Source organism: Microchirus variegatus (assembly GCF_963457635.1).
Source record: "Microchirus variegatus genome assembly, chromosome: 3".
Classification (NCBI taxonomy): Eukaryota; Metazoa; Chordata; class Actinopteri; order Pleuronectiformes; family Soleidae; genus Microchirus; species Microchirus variegatus.
The window spans coordinates 24,225,445-24,239,889 of record NC_139804.1 but is presented as its reverse complement, the minus strand read 5'-3'; the positions used below and the strand labels follow the sequence as shown (position 1 = coordinate 24,239,889).

The 14,445-nt window shown below is 40.0% G+C and overlaps 3 protein-coding genes across 3 annotated transcripts in view; 1 reads left to right on the top strand and 2 right to left on the bottom strand.

Annotated features, from left to right (window-relative positions):
- Positions 1 to 7,399, bottom strand: part of sgcg (sarcoglycan, gamma) — a 13,921-nt gene extending 6,522 nt beyond the window's left edge. Inside the window, exons 1-4 of the mRNA XM_083887298.1 lie at positions 7,304 to 7,399; positions 6,954 to 7,165; positions 1,843 to 2,044; positions 1,066 to 1,170 (exon numbers count right to left, since the gene is read on the bottom strand). Of these exons, the coding sequence (XP_083743424.1) occupies positions 1,066 to 1,170; positions 1,843 to 2,037 (300 nt within the window). The 5' untranslated portion in view covers positions 2,038 to 2,044; positions 6,954 to 7,165; positions 7,304 to 7,399. The remainder of the gene's footprint in view (positions 1 to 1,065; positions 1,171 to 1,842; positions 2,045 to 6,953; positions 7,166 to 7,303) is intronic.
- Positions 7,400 to 10,111: 2,712 nt separating this feature from the next.
- Positions 10,112 to 12,351, bottom strand: rps25 (ribosomal protein S25). Its single transcript, XM_083887144.1, has 5 exons — positions 12,284 to 12,351; positions 11,609 to 11,698; positions 11,300 to 11,483; positions 10,257 to 10,355; positions 10,112 to 10,169 (listed from the first exon to the last, which is right to left on the bottom strand). The coding sequence occupies exons 1-4, from the start codon at positions 12,284 to 12,286 to the stop codon at positions 10,261 to 10,263; spliced, it is 372 nt and encodes a 123-aa protein (XP_083743270.1). The 5' UTR covers positions 12,287 to 12,351; the 3' UTR covers positions 10,112 to 10,169; positions 10,257 to 10,260.
- Positions 12,352 to 12,592: 241 nt separating this feature from the next.
- On the top strand, positions 12,593 to 14,382 carry trappc4 (trafficking protein particle complex subunit 4). The gene is made up of 5 exons (XM_083885996.1): positions 12,593 to 12,774; positions 13,375 to 13,549; positions 13,689 to 13,792; positions 13,888 to 14,014; positions 14,140 to 14,382. The coding sequence occupies exons 1-5, from the start codon at positions 12,600 to 12,602 to the stop codon at positions 14,216 to 14,218; spliced, it is 660 nt and encodes a 219-aa protein (XP_083742122.1). The 5' UTR covers positions 12,593 to 12,599; the 3' UTR covers positions 14,219 to 14,382.
- Positions 14,383 to 14,445: the final 63 nt, after the last annotated feature.

Here is a 14,445-nt window from a genome sequence, read left to right as displayed (position 1 = left end):
TAAAGGTCACATATTCAAGCTTTAAAAAATAATTTTTGTCTTCTTATGTGTTGTTGAGTCAAAGTTCTGATCATATTATATATATCGCATGTTTAGTAGTGACATAAAGTAGCAAGTATAAAGTCACAAAATAGACAGTTTTTCAAGTGACTTGTGATGCATTTACAAATTTCACAAATTCAATACGATTAAAACATTTTTGAGTAATTTTGCTCAGGTGTGTTTATATAGTTGATGAACATTAAACTTTTTTTTCATCAGATTGCCTAGGTTGTGCTGACACTCTTTATAGCACATTCTTATAGTCTCTGCATACACTGTACGGTTTACTATAATAATGGAAAAAAGCGGCCGAAATGCTGTGTTCTAAGGGTTGAAGGAAACAACCAGAGGAGAGATAAAATGAATAAAATTGTTAAAACAAAGCAACTTTATAAATCATTAACGTTAGTCAATAAAGCATCTTAATTTTTCATGCCAAATATGAGGCGGTGGCTCCCAAATTCCTGAATCTCATGAAAAAATCCAGAGTATATTAGAGAAAGTGTCCATCCCTAAATGAGGCATACATTTTCCCTTTTAATGAGACCCATAAAGAAAGAATGCTTCAAAAATGCTGCTATGAGCAAGAAAAGCCATAACATGTAAACAACTGCAGTAAAGTGTTCCCATCTGCTGTTTAGCAGGCAGGCTATAAACTACTTTCCACCACAAATATTCCTGAGGTTAATGGGGAGCTCACTGCATCCCCGCCACGTGCACTGTGTGGAACTACCAAATCCAGTTTATTCTAACACACCAACCAAAGAAAGCACAGTCATAAATATGCAATTCACTCACTGAAGACTGACTCAAAACTACTTAAGCCTCTGCAAAATGTAAAGTTTGGTAAACAATGAGATGAAATAATGACCAAGCTGTCAGGCCTACTTAACTGCGCAAACAACAGTCTGGGAATTTGTTTGGGAGGAGACAGAAGAGGAAGGAAACGCAGAAGGTAGAGAGGGAAGAAAAGAATGTGGGAAGACAAGAGAAGAGACGTGTGTGTGTTCATGATTAGCCTACTTCTCTGGAGTGGATCTCCTGAGCGTAGACGGGGAGCAGAAACTCCGACTCGCCGTCCTCCAGCTTCACACCATCTGAGTGAACTTGCAGGTATCCCATGCCTTCCTGCAGCCAAGAGGAAGAAACACATTGATGCATTCAGATGATATATGGACTGTTAGGAGGTGAGAAATGAAGCCACAGGGTATATCCAGGTGTGAAACACATGTGGAAATGTTCCCTGGCACCATTTCAGAGTGGTTTGTTGAATCTATGCAGGCAATTCTCTGCAACCTCATTTCTGAGGAGCTGGTGAAGTTTAGGACTAAGATTTGAATTGTATTTAGGTTAAGGGGTTAGGGTTGAGGTTAAGAATTGAGGTTTCGTTTAAGCTGACCAAATGAATTGAAGTCAGTGAGAGTTTTTAAGAGGATAGCTGCGTGTGTGTGTGTGTGTGTGTGTAGTATCTGTATGACAGTTTGTTGCTCTGTTCCTGCATAAATCCATGGATGGCATCTGGACTTAAGACAGGAAGCTGACAAGACTCCAAGAAAAACAAATACAAACTAACTTGTTCAGTCAGCAAACTGCCACATAATGATGGATAATGCTGCTGCTTCTGCTAACACTAATGCTGAATCAATATGATGGATACACTATCAAATTCTACATGAAAACAGACCATATAGCATGGGCTGGCAGGTACACTGCAGATATGCTGAGTAGAATAGTGAGAGACAAAGATCGTGAAACTCCTCGCAGCTGAAAACACAGACTGCCAAGGCGAGTCATGCGTACCGTGTTGAACCACATCACCCGGAGGATCCAGATGGTGAGAGCAAAGTTGACCACCAGGATGATGATGAGCAGCAAGATGAACAGGTAGAGGCAGCGCTTCCTCCAGCCATAGATGCCAATCTTGTAGACATGCTCCTGCACCGGCCTGGGCGTGTCGCTGCCCTGGGTGGTGCTGACATACTGCTCCCGCACCATCTGCTGGCTGGGTGTAAGACACAGAGGCATTAAAAAAAAGAAACAGATGAGAAAACACACTCACATACAAACTTTATGTGGCAGAAAACAAAGTGCATTATGAATAAACTGATTTCACAGACAAAAGCAACATTATCCTTGTATTAAAGGTCCACTGTGTAAGAATTAGTGACATCTATTGGTGAAACAGAGTGTGACATAGAGGAGACTACTCCACCCAGCCTTGAATCAAAGAACTATGGTGGCCTTCACATACCAAAAAGGATGTTGTTCTTTCTGTTGTGCAAGATGGTTGTCTCCGTAAAGCGAGGCCAACAAGGCCCACACATTTGTTTTTATTATTATTTTTAACTGGTTGCACACTTTAACAAACATATACAGTATATGGGCTGTATATTATACTGTATTTATGCCAATAACTCATCCAAAAGGTTACACTTTGTGCCTTTAAATGATTTCCCCAGTGAGTGAGTCCAACATTTGCACTCGAGTTCGCTCACATTTGTTCTCCACAAGCTCCTGAGGAACATTTGTTCTTTTAACCAGCTTTTGTCCTTGTAATTGAGATTTAGGAACAGCTGCCAGCTATGTCTCTAAAACAGTGGAGTGGACGTGACGCTGAAAAACGCCACTGATCAAAAAGTTTGATTGTTACTGCCTTATTTTGTTGTTTTTGACACACTAGTTGGTAATTCTGAGACTTTAATTTCATATATATCTATATATATACTTTATCTATATATATCTATATAGATAAAGTATATATATATAGATATATATCTACAGTATATACACTCTTAGAAATAAGGGTTCCAAAAGGGTCCTTCTTCAAGGGCTGAGCTTCTACCTAGAACCATTTGCTTCTAAAAAAGGGTTTTTCAAGGGTTCTTGGTAACACTAATTGTTCCAGTAAGAACCATTTTGATCCAGAGAACCCTTTAAAACCCCTTTCCTGAATAAAGGGTTTTAAAAGGGTTCTTGATGGAAAACCTTTGGAGGGTTCTCCTATGGGCTCTCCTATGAGGACAAGTCGAAGACCTTATATGGTTCTACTTAGCACTTTTATTTCTAAGAGTATATATATATATTTATATATACATGATGGGATGGGAATCATCATATATTGCATGCTTCACTATGCACAGACTGTAAAAATGTAAATAAAAATCAGCAAAAGCATTTAAGCTGAGTCATGTTTGGGTTCTTTATTGTCTTCTTTTTGGGAGAAAAATATTTGTTACACAGTTGGAGAGTTATGTCTTTGAAATGACTCAGCACAAATGTGCCGTTAACAGATTCCTAGTTCATAAATTGTCTAAAATAACTGTGTTGCATTCATATCAGTATCTGTAGATACTCGAGTTTGTGCTATCAGTATCTGTATCTTTCATTTTTTCCTTAGATTTTTGATGAAAGTGCAGCCTCACGTCATACATTGTTGATGTTGATGACAGTACTGTAGAATTGCTGAGGTAAGTTATAGATATTTCCTATTGATTTAGTCTGAGGTGTCTCTCTGCTCTCTCTGAATGAAGTCATGGGGTGGGGTTTCCATTTCTGACAGTGAGTTTTAACACATTCAGCAGACTCCAACTACACAATGCTTAATGTCAATGTTGTTTCCAGCCTTAATTGTATACATTCAACCTGCCTAACTGCAACTCTGCACACTGTGTGTGTTCACACAGTACGTTATTCATGAGCCCACAGTAGATGTCTGGCCCTGTTTCACTTACGGAAAACTTGACTGAATTTCCAGTCGTCTTTTAAAAAGAAGGCAAAAGCGTAGGAAAATGCCACTTATTACAGAGCAGAGGCAGAACATCACCCACAGCAGCAGCAGCGACAAGAAAAAACAACACCCGAGGAGATGAATGTCAGCATATTTCAAACCACAGCGAATGTTAGAAGTCATGACACAACAACAAATGGTTTAGATTCAGTTCACGTGAGTGCACGCTGACCCCCTTCTCCCCCTCTTCCTCCCATCCAAACACAGTGACAACAGGGACAGATTTTACAACAACACAGGAAGTGTGCGTTGGCGCACGGTGGAGCCAAGGCCTGCTGCAGAGAGACGAGAGGTGTCACTTTCTGATGATTAATCTGCATTAATAACCAAACATAGGCTGCGGAGAGAGAGCTTTCAGCGAGAACACGGCCTGGAGAAAATTCTGTCAGATGAAGCTGAAGATCATTTCTTTGAGTCAATAAAACCAGACCAGGCAAAGTTGGTCGTCTTTCTCTCTCAGTGACAAACTGCCAGAATATGTAGTGCTGCCACACCTCCATTTTATAGAAGGGACCCGAACACAGACGTATATCTTAGGCCAGGGCTATTCAACTAAAATTTCCGCAGGGCCAGCTTTTCGGAAGTGGGCCGGTCAACCCCTGTACTACTATTTTGTGTTGCATGTACAGTAAATGCATACAAATAGATACAAAATGTTTTCATTATTTAGCACTTATTTATTGAAATAAGTGCTAGTTTTGTGCTAAAAAGATAAGTAACAAAATCACCAACAGTTTGCGTATAGTGCAAAAAGGTTACGGCTACAGTACCACCAACATTTGGGTAGAACAGTCACAATTGGCTCTTACAAAATTAGAGGTAACAATATCAACAACATTAAGGTGCAATGGCCACAAAAGCCTATTTTAGCAGAAATATAAGTAACAGTACCAATAATATTCAGGTACAACTGCTACAGTTGGCTCTTAGTGCTAAATATTCTGGTACATACATTACAGCTGTACTAGTATTTGCCAAAAAGGGACACAAAGTGTCGCAAAGTGCCAGAAATACGCGAAGCTATGGTTTTATTGGCTTTTTAATAATACATTCATTATTAATGGGTTAATGGGCCGTGGGCCGGTCGAAATTGCTTGAAGGGCCTGATCTGGCCCCCGGGGCCTTAAGTTGAATAGCCTTGTCTTAGGCTGTCTCAGCTGGGTTGGCAGTTGCCGTGCTGATTTGCATACGTGACAGGTGTTGCGTCTTGCTGCCATAGCGAAGGCATTTTCCATCATGTTTAAGGAGTCGCCTCTCACACCATAAAGTAATGTTTGTGTGGCATTAAAGGATTTTCAGTGAAAAAAAGAAGGGTGACTGTATACAGTGAGGAACTGTATGAATAAACTCAAATATACAGTGTTTTTGTAAATATTGTTTTGGTCCTATAAGTGTTGGCTGGTGGAGAAGATGTCTCAGAGAAACTATGATAAAGGCTCATCGCCTCCAGGGCTTGTTTCTCATTGTTTGCCATAAACACATGGACATAAAAAGACTATGAGAGTATTTCTATGACTAAATCTGCCTCGCCACAGGACCTGTCACATGGCCTGTGAGCCCAGCCGTGATGAATAGCCCTTATTTCACAACCAAATGAATGAATGTGGCTTGAAAAAGGCAGGAGGGGGTGGGGTGGGGGGGACGATTTCCACACAGAGAAGTGGAAAAAAACCGAAAGTTGTCACAGAGTAAGTTCGATGGTGTGCTCGTTTTTTTTTGCTCATATCTAACCTCATTTGTATTTATTAACGTACCTGAGTGAGAATGAGTCATGGTGGTAAATTGAATCTCAGCAACGCAGCAGAGCAAACGTTTAGTGAGGGGTGTATACGCCCCACAACGTGTCATAACTCTGCCACTTTCATTAACTATGGAAAAATAGTCCTTTCCATCATAAACCAGTGTCTGTTAACTCCACTCGTAACCAGCCACACAGATCATTTACGCGTTAACATGTTGATCAGCCTAACGCAGCACTTTGGGCAAATGAGCAATAAGAACGAAAAGAGCTCAGGATTTGTTCATTATGATGTTTAATGAATTTGAGCTCACAAAGTCCAATTACTTTAAATGAAAGCATTAGGAAGCCTCCCTATACTTAAGCGACCGTTGGAAGGAGAAGGAGGAGGAAGTGACTCTGAAGTGCTGGATCTTTTAAAGGCGCCTGCCAGGTCCAGTTTCAGTGTTACCACCAACCATCAGCCACAGACTGATCCTTCCATAGCAACCCAAATAAACACTCCCTGAACATACATAAACATGGATCCTATACCACAGTGGAGAATGCTTAACTTCTTGGCTTGTTCACAGCAGTTATTCATCCATAAGCACTCTCTAAATTAACCTTATACACAAGATGCTTCCTGTCAGACTGTGTCTCTGACCTCTAGAACAGAGCGAGGGCCAAGTCAGGCAGAGTTTCCGCTCATTCAACAATCCATAGAATCTTATTATAACTGAGGATCCAGGTTTCCCCGCTGACCTGAGGCTTGACATGACTGAATGCCACAAGTTTCAGTGAGTTTCAAAAACGTTTGAATTGTCCAGCCGTTAGACACTGTTCATGAGAGTGATAGAGCGACAGAAAGCTCAGCACAGAGCTGCCGTTTCTGTCTGACTTGTAAGGGGCCGGCAACATGTCTGCTGTGTTACCTTACCTTCTAAAAATAGCACACAACATTGTAAACTAAATTTTAAAAAAAAAGCTCCACAGAGGACACACACACACACACACACACTCAGACATACTTTAGGTTTAGGTTTAACTTATAATGAGACACAGAAGTGCTGCTCACAACGCACACAGAACATTACTGAGGGGCTCTTTTGCAAAGTTATTTTTGTATTTCAATATTGTTGGCCATGTATGGTAAAACTGCAGACAGCTGGCAACTAAAAACATTTTTTCCAAATCCCCAAACTACCTCTGTAAGGAAAACGGTGTAATCCAAGCACAGAATGAAACACGTGAGTCACATAGAAGGGGGGAAAGTGAGCAAAAGAAATGGACAATAGGTCATAGGTTACTCAAATAAGACACTTTAACAGCATTTTGGGACACGTGTGTGTCAAAAACAACGACAACAAGACTGATTCTTTCTGTAAGAAGGTGCAGAGTACTCACTGTTTAGTGTTGAGACAGAGCAGTCCCTCTTTCCTTCGCTACAATAAGCTCGAGCTGGTACAGGAGCCTGAGAAGCAGCAGTGCTTGAGCTCCTCACACGTCTGTCAGCCACTTAACAGCTGTGTGCCATAAATTCTGCTCTGAGAGTGGCCAGCAGTGAATCACCACGAGACGGCGCTCCCTCTCCCCCTGGCTCCCTCTCCTTAGCCTTCCTGCAGACATGTGAATATCAGAAAGAGAGAGAGGAGGAAGAGGAGGAGGAGGAGAGGTTCAGTCTCTTACTCCCTCTCTCTCTTTCACACACAGAGAGGGAGAGGTTGAAAGAGCATCCATAATAACAGTAGACATACCAGTGAGTCACTTTCTTTTACCCAGTGCTTGAACACTCCATTCTAAAAAGAGACTTCAGTCATGGCTCTCGACATGAAGTTGAGCTGCTCTCTCTGTGCAGGAAGGGTGGAACTTGGGCAGTCACTAAAAGTCAAGAGAGGCAGAGGAGTCAGACAGCAAGCATATTAATAGACATGAGGCGGGGAAATGTAGCAGTTGTTGGGAGTCTTGTTCTGAATTCTTTTAATTATAGTTCAGCTCATTTTCAATAATTTATATAAGAGACGTGCAAATATCAACTCAGTATGGCTGTATATGTTTTATTACAAGTATGAACACAATCCTGAGCCTAATTCTGCAATCAGAGTGAGTTAAATACATATTTATGAATGAATTCATGAATGGGCTCAAACGTACTAATATTTATTAGTAAGGGGGAGATTTTCAGTAAGGCACCAATCAAGTATACTTCATTTAATGGCATTAAAATGCAAAACCAGGAAACTATCAGCCATTTTGACATGTTTTAGCAGGAAAAGTGCAGGTGACAACTGCTCTGTTCAGTTCATGTAAAGAGAGTGTGACAATGGAACCGCAGTCACTCTGAGAAGCTCAACATTATTTATACCTGAGGTTTTCCTCCTGTGACCTGTCAAAATGGCTGCTTTGCAAATAGCCTATTAGTGAATTTAGGGAAGAAGATTTTGGGTTTACACAAGTAAAAACAATACAAACACTTCAATATGATATAAAAAAAATCAAACAATTATTTTACAACATACTGTATTCTTCATGGCCTTCTCCCTTTTTCTCTACTGGTGACAAACAATTTAAAGTATATCCATTTAAAAAAAAAAAAAAAAAAAAGGAAATAATCCAACAGCTTAGAAGGAGAATCAAACTTTTTCTCCATCTCAGATAAACGCTGATACAACAGCACAGCTGAAGGAAACTGTCCCTCAGTATCACAAGCAGGTGAAACACTATTGGACTGCTCTGTGGACTGTGTGGTTGTGTGCACACAATGTGAATTTGACAAGTGTTGGATGAAAATTTGTCAGAATTGCCTTGCTCACCTTCAGTGTGAACGTAGCCTCACTTACTCACATTTGCCCTTCAAAGGGTGACATACAGGCCATCATTACAACACAGCTTACTACATTTACATATTATATAGTTAATGTTTCCGTTACAAATAAAAGACAGTAAAGAGCCTGTTGTTGGCTACAAAAAAAGAGACTTAAGTGCATGTGAAGCAAACCTGACAAACTGCATTTATAAGTCAATTATTCAGTTAGATTGATGGAGATAGAGCAAAAAACACTTCCTGCAAAAAATATTGCTTTGAGTCTATTGCGAATCAGTAACTTAGATAAGCAAGAGGTCATCTCCTTTAAAAATCATACACACTATAGTGTTGTTCTCACACAGGCAGATGCTGCAGGAGCAAACAGTGGGCACCACATCTTTTAGCATCATACTTTCAGTTACTGCTGGAGGTCGTGATGTGCGGTGACAAAGTGACGTTTGACAGCATCCATCACACAGCCACGTGTCTTTCATGCCCTCAGCGAATATCTGACAGTTTCTTCATTTAATTCCACTCCTTATCAATATCTCATAACTGTACACTGCCTGTGGCTTTTCATAAAGGAAGACAAACATGATGAATCTCCCAAAATAAGTTTGAAATTACCCATATCGATGATGGATAAACAGAACACCCGAATCGGGACATCTTTCATAGTATTATTGTAATGGTAGCAAGCACATCCTGTGGTTGTAGTCCTGAGGACCTTCATTACTAGAGGATTTTAAATTAGTGCACATCACTAATGAGGTGTGAATAAATTAAATAGCTGTTCAGTCAGTGATTCAGCCTCAATGTACCATTTTAACCAATTTCTTAACAGCTCTAAATGTTTGCTGCATGTTAAGTTGAGCCTCACAATCTTATGCCATAACACCAGATTCAGCATCTGAAAAGCGGAAGCACATGCCACTGAGAAAATCATTAACAGTAATTACATTATCCTTGACTCAGGCTTTTAATGTTGAGTTATAAAATGTACTTCTTTTACTAAATAATTAATTTTTCACTCTGGTACTATCCATTCATGGGTTCATCAGAAACAAATACCCACCTCCATTTTTGTTTGACAGAGGAGGCATAGTCCCCATCTATCTCTATCAAAGTTCCTAAATATAAAAATGAAATTACAGCCCATAAAAGTTATTTTAATTCAGCCTCATTACCCGATTTCCTACAGGAGTCATATCCCTTGTTCTATTCCATGATAATCTTATTTATAAACCGCATTTTAGGTAATGAGAGACATGAGTGAACAGGGCAATTTCATTTCAGGACAAACATGCAACTATAAACGCATCATTTCTTAGAGTCAGTGCTACCCGACTGTCACCTTTGCCATATTATACTTAAAGGTGCATGTTAGAATTTCAAACAAAACTATTTTTCCCCACTGAAAAGGTTATGTACAGTTCTGTGCAAAAGTCCTAAGTCACCATTCACCTGAATAGATATTTTAACACTGGCAAGACCTGTGCCCCATTTCATGTCAGGTTTATTCAAGACGGACTTGAGTATTGCATACACATGTTGTACGAGTTCAACTCATTGAAACTTTGCCAATATAAAAAAATCTAACTTTTTTTCACAACATTCAATATGAATGCCAATGATGACAGGATTTGAGACATAAAAAAAGCAAAGTGGGTGGTGCCCTATGACCTGTGCACTGTACTGCAACCGTTATACAACTGAGCCAAAACAAAGAAACTTCTACTGTACAAAAACCATACACGGGTGTATTTTGTCTTTACAGATTTTATTCACCTTTCATTACAAACAAGAAACAGGAAAACCTGCAAGACAAAATGTAGATCAGTCAATACATCTTGAAATTAAATGAATAGAACATGTATACAGATGTGAATTTGCTGCTGTTGTACCTTGTTATGCTTTTTCTGGTGCTCCCTCCTCATCACCACCCTTGGTGTTACGTGTGTAAATCAGCTGTGCTCTGTGTTTTGACACCAGTTTGATCATGCCTGAAGACAAAACAAGACCATGTTCAGTTAATATGATGGCATTTTCAACCACACATTGACCATTTATTATAAGATGACATGATTGACTCTTTTAATGACCACACAGCCAGGCTTACATGGAGTAAACACAAGCCGCATTTTACTTTTGATGACACACTTGACAGCCATCGCATCTCAAAATGTGCTACTGCATTTCGTAATGACGACCAAAGTAAGTTAGTTTGACATCTGTCATGCAAGCACTGTAACCTGCCTACAAATTACACAATATAAGGGAAAAAGAGTATCATAGCAGAACAAAGTCATCTCATGAAGGTGATACCTGGTTTATTCCTCCTGTAGTTTACATGTTAATGTGTATTATCGAGACAACAAGCTAAATGTCGAAACTACAGATTACTGATGTTAACTTTATGAGGACAAACAGAAGCACTGCAATACCAATGTTGCAAGAAAAAGTGACATACTAAGGGTAGAGGGATGAATTTAATGCATGACCATGCTATAGCTAATATATGATTTTGATTAGTCTATGTAGAATTACAGCTAAAAAGATCACCTCCAGCATTAATGTAAATTTGGTAATTGGTAATATTAATCATTTTCAAAACTGAATGGATTTGTCTGTAGTACACTTATAATTAAACATCCAACTAATTTTCAGTTTCGTTAACAGTAATACCACCATCTCAAACCAGAAGGTGACATCAAAATAAATTATACACAAATGGATTTAAATCACGCTTCACACTGTCGACCTGTGTATTAAAACATTACATAAACTAATCTCAAGTGCCAAAAATTACATGGTCAAGCAAAGAGCTGTGTCATGCTGTGTAGTACTATTTTCCTAATGACAAACACCTACGTAGTTAATCACTGAATGCATTGTGCTAAATCCAACATTTAGTATTTGGGGCTGGGAACTGGAAGTGTGAATTCACCTTTAGCGAGCAGTTCCTGAAGGGCGTTCCTGGCCAGAGAGCCACGGATCTTCAGCCTCTCAGACACAACAGCTGGGGTGATGAGTTTGTAGTTAGGGACTTCTTTGTACAACTTTTCGTAGGTGGCCTTGTCGAAGAGGACCAGGTTGTTGAGCTTATCCCTAACCTTTCCCTTGGACCACTTCTGCTCAGAGTAAAATGAAATACCAGATTCAGTGCAGTTCAGTGAAACAGGCACAATAATGACTATTTGATTAAGAACATATACAATACAAACTCTTACAATATGTAAATGTATCAATTCCATACCTTCTTCTTGGCTTTGCCTCCAGATTTGTTGACTGGGTCCTTGTCCTTTTTGGACTTCCCAGCGTCCTTCTTCTTGTCTTGTTTAGGAGGCTGAAATCGAGAGACAGGTTTTAGCACTTCTCATTGTCATCACAGTCTCACGTGGAATGTAGCTACACATGCACGTGAAGCCTGACACTTAAACATATACATGTACTACTACCACGGAATAATGCATAGCGCTTTGGTAATGTACACAGCCGGCAGTCCGGTGCTAACTGAGCTAGCTGGCATGGGACGGCCTGGTGTGCGTCTTGACAACTGCGTTACCAGCCCCGCTATTAACAAAAAATTATGATCACACTGCTAAAGCACTTCTTTGTTAGAGTCATTTACACAAACACACATGGGCTCAGCCTATAAACAGAGCTGTTAAATGGATTTGTAGTCCATTCGCGTTCTGTTGCCCGAGTGCGGCATGAAAGCATGCTGAAATCACCAAGCTAGTTAGCTAACTAGCCTGCTGCTTAATGCGTTAAACACTACTACAGTCTTCATTAGCTCTTCTTTTAATCACAGTTCAGGAGAGCACGGTACATTCGAATTGCAATCCGAGTAACTGGGAGTCAATAGGAATTTCAAAAAACTCAAAATCTTTATTTTAGTTTTGACAAAACGTGGAATAACTGTCCTCACCATGTTTCCTCGTCAAGATGTCGGAGCGAAAGGAAGTTCACCCGTGCTACAGCCCCTTAGACAACCCGTATATGCGGAAACAGAAAGAGGGATTATGGGAACTTGAGTTTTATCAAATCTAATTCTTTTCTCAGATTTTTACTGACGATTGCCTGTCGACAATACATTGTGCCACTAAAATAAAGCCCCGTGCCAACATCACATGAAAGTTAAAGTGTATGAATGAGATTAGGTTAATTTGTAGTTTTTCCCTGCGCTTTGACGCCGTTGGGGTCACGTGACTGCGGTGTCAGCTGGCTAGAACGACGCCGCAAACATGGTGATCTTCAGTGTGTATGTGGTGAACAAGGCTGGGGGTTTAATCTACCAGTATGACAACTACGTCCCGAGAGCGGAGGCCGAGAAAACCTTCAGCTACCCTTTAGATCTGGTGCTCAAACACCACGATGAAAAAGTTGTGGTGTCGTTTGGACAGCGCGACGGGATCAGAGGTAACGCCTCGGTACTAGCATGAGCATGTTAGCTTATTTCAGCAGCTAACCTGATACTGTTAGTAAAAGAGCACATATGTTATTTAAAAACGCGTCTGTGATGGACTAACCTGTTCCTATTGAACCTATACTTTATTTAGTATGCGAGCGTCCTTTAAAGCCCGTATTATGTGATGTGGTGTCTTTTAAAAAGGTTGATCAACAACTTCTTGTTCAGAGAAATGGGCACATACTGTCATATAACTTCAATATCTGGTTGTTCCATTCAAATCTTTCAAGCTTCACATTAGAATATGCAGTCAAAGCTCCAGTGTGTTGGGTTCAAGTACAATATTTAAAGTTATGTATTCATTCATTCATTCATTCATTCATTCATTCACTATCACCTGGACTAAGAATTGTTTTCTTTTACCTCATTACCTCATAATTAGCTGGTTGCCATGCACTTAGATGCTGTTAAAACTAACACACTGGTCCTTTAATTTTTAATGGCATTGTTTGTTGAATCTATGACAGAGTGCATACTGAACTGAAGCTGACTTTAAAAATCATTTCAAATGTTATAGTGTTGTGTGTATGATACCTGTTGTCATCCTCCAGTGGGACATGCGGTGCTGTCCATCAATGGAGTTGATGTGATGGGGAAGAACACAGCAGAAGGAAAGGACATCCTTGAATACCTCAAAGACGCCGCAAACTATCCTGTGTCGATCAGATTTGGACGAGCGCGCCTGAGCTCCAATGAGAAGCTGATGCTGGCGTCCATGTTTCACTCGTGAGTTACACATAACTGTGTTTCACTCCGTGTATGTGGGATGGTGTAGAGAAGTCGCAGTGTTGACAAGAAGCCACTCCACACCTCTAAGTTCCCTGATCTATTTTAATAATGAACAGTGTACGTTTGTTTGCTCCAGGTTGTTTGCTATAGGTTCACAGTTGTCTCCTGACGTTGGCAGCTCAGGGATCGAGATGCTAGAAACAGATGTCTTTAAACTCCACTGTTTCCAGACACTCACAGGTGAGGATGCAGCACACAGTCATGTGTCGTTTAGACTTATAACAAACATGTAGCTGACATGTTCCTCACCGTTTGTTCTGTCTCTGTTCTAACAGGGATAAAGTTCATTGTGTTGGCAGACCCCCGGCAATCTGGCATTGACACTTTATTGAGGAAGATTTATGAAATCTATTCAGATTTTGCCCTCAAGAACCCATTCTACTCTCTGGAAATGCCAATCAGGTAATTTCAGGAGATAATGATGTTGTGCTTCTTCACCTTAAAAGTATAATCTGTTATATTTCAGTTTAAATACCAAGCATCCATTGTATGTATCCTCTCACTGTAAATATCTCTGTGTGTTCCAGGTGTGAACTCTTTGATCAGAACCTGAAGGGTTCGCTGGAGGTCGCAGAGAAAGCTGGTAACTTTGGAGCTGGATCTTGAAGCGGAGATAAATAAAAAGACAGCATGAATCTGTCCGAAATGTAATTTTTCGTTCACAGGAATTAATGATGAATGAATGAATGAATGAATGATTGAATAATAAACGTCTATGACTGAGGACCTCGATGAAGGAAATTAAGTAGGCTGACTTTGTTCCTTTGGACTGGGATGTAAATACATGATTTTTTTGTAAATATTTAAAAAATATTAAAGTCGTGTGTTAATGT

Bases quoted from the DNA above. Each gene is read 5' to 3' on its own strand.
- rps25 (XM_083887144.1), bottom strand. The intron at 11,484-11,608 runs GTATGGAATTGA...TACTCTGAGCAG, and splicing joins GAGGCAAAGCCAAGAAGAAG to AAGTGGTCCAAGGGAAAGGT. The intron at 10,356-11,299 runs GTGAATTCACAC...TTTTGTCTTCAG, and splicing joins TCAGGAACTGCTCGCTAAAG to GCATGATCAAACTGGTGTCA.
- trappc4 (XM_083885996.1), top strand. From the start codon at position 12,600: ATGGTGATCTTCAGTGTGTATGTGGTGAACAAGGCTGGGGGTTTAATC. The intron at 12,775-13,374 runs GTAACGCCTCGG...GTCATCCTCCAG, and splicing joins ACAGCGCGACGGGATCAGAG to TGGGACATGCGGTGCTGTCC. The intron at 14,015-14,139 runs GTAATTTCAGGA...TGTGTGTTCCAG, and splicing joins TCTCTGGAAATGCCAATCAG to GTGTGAACTCTTTGATCAGA.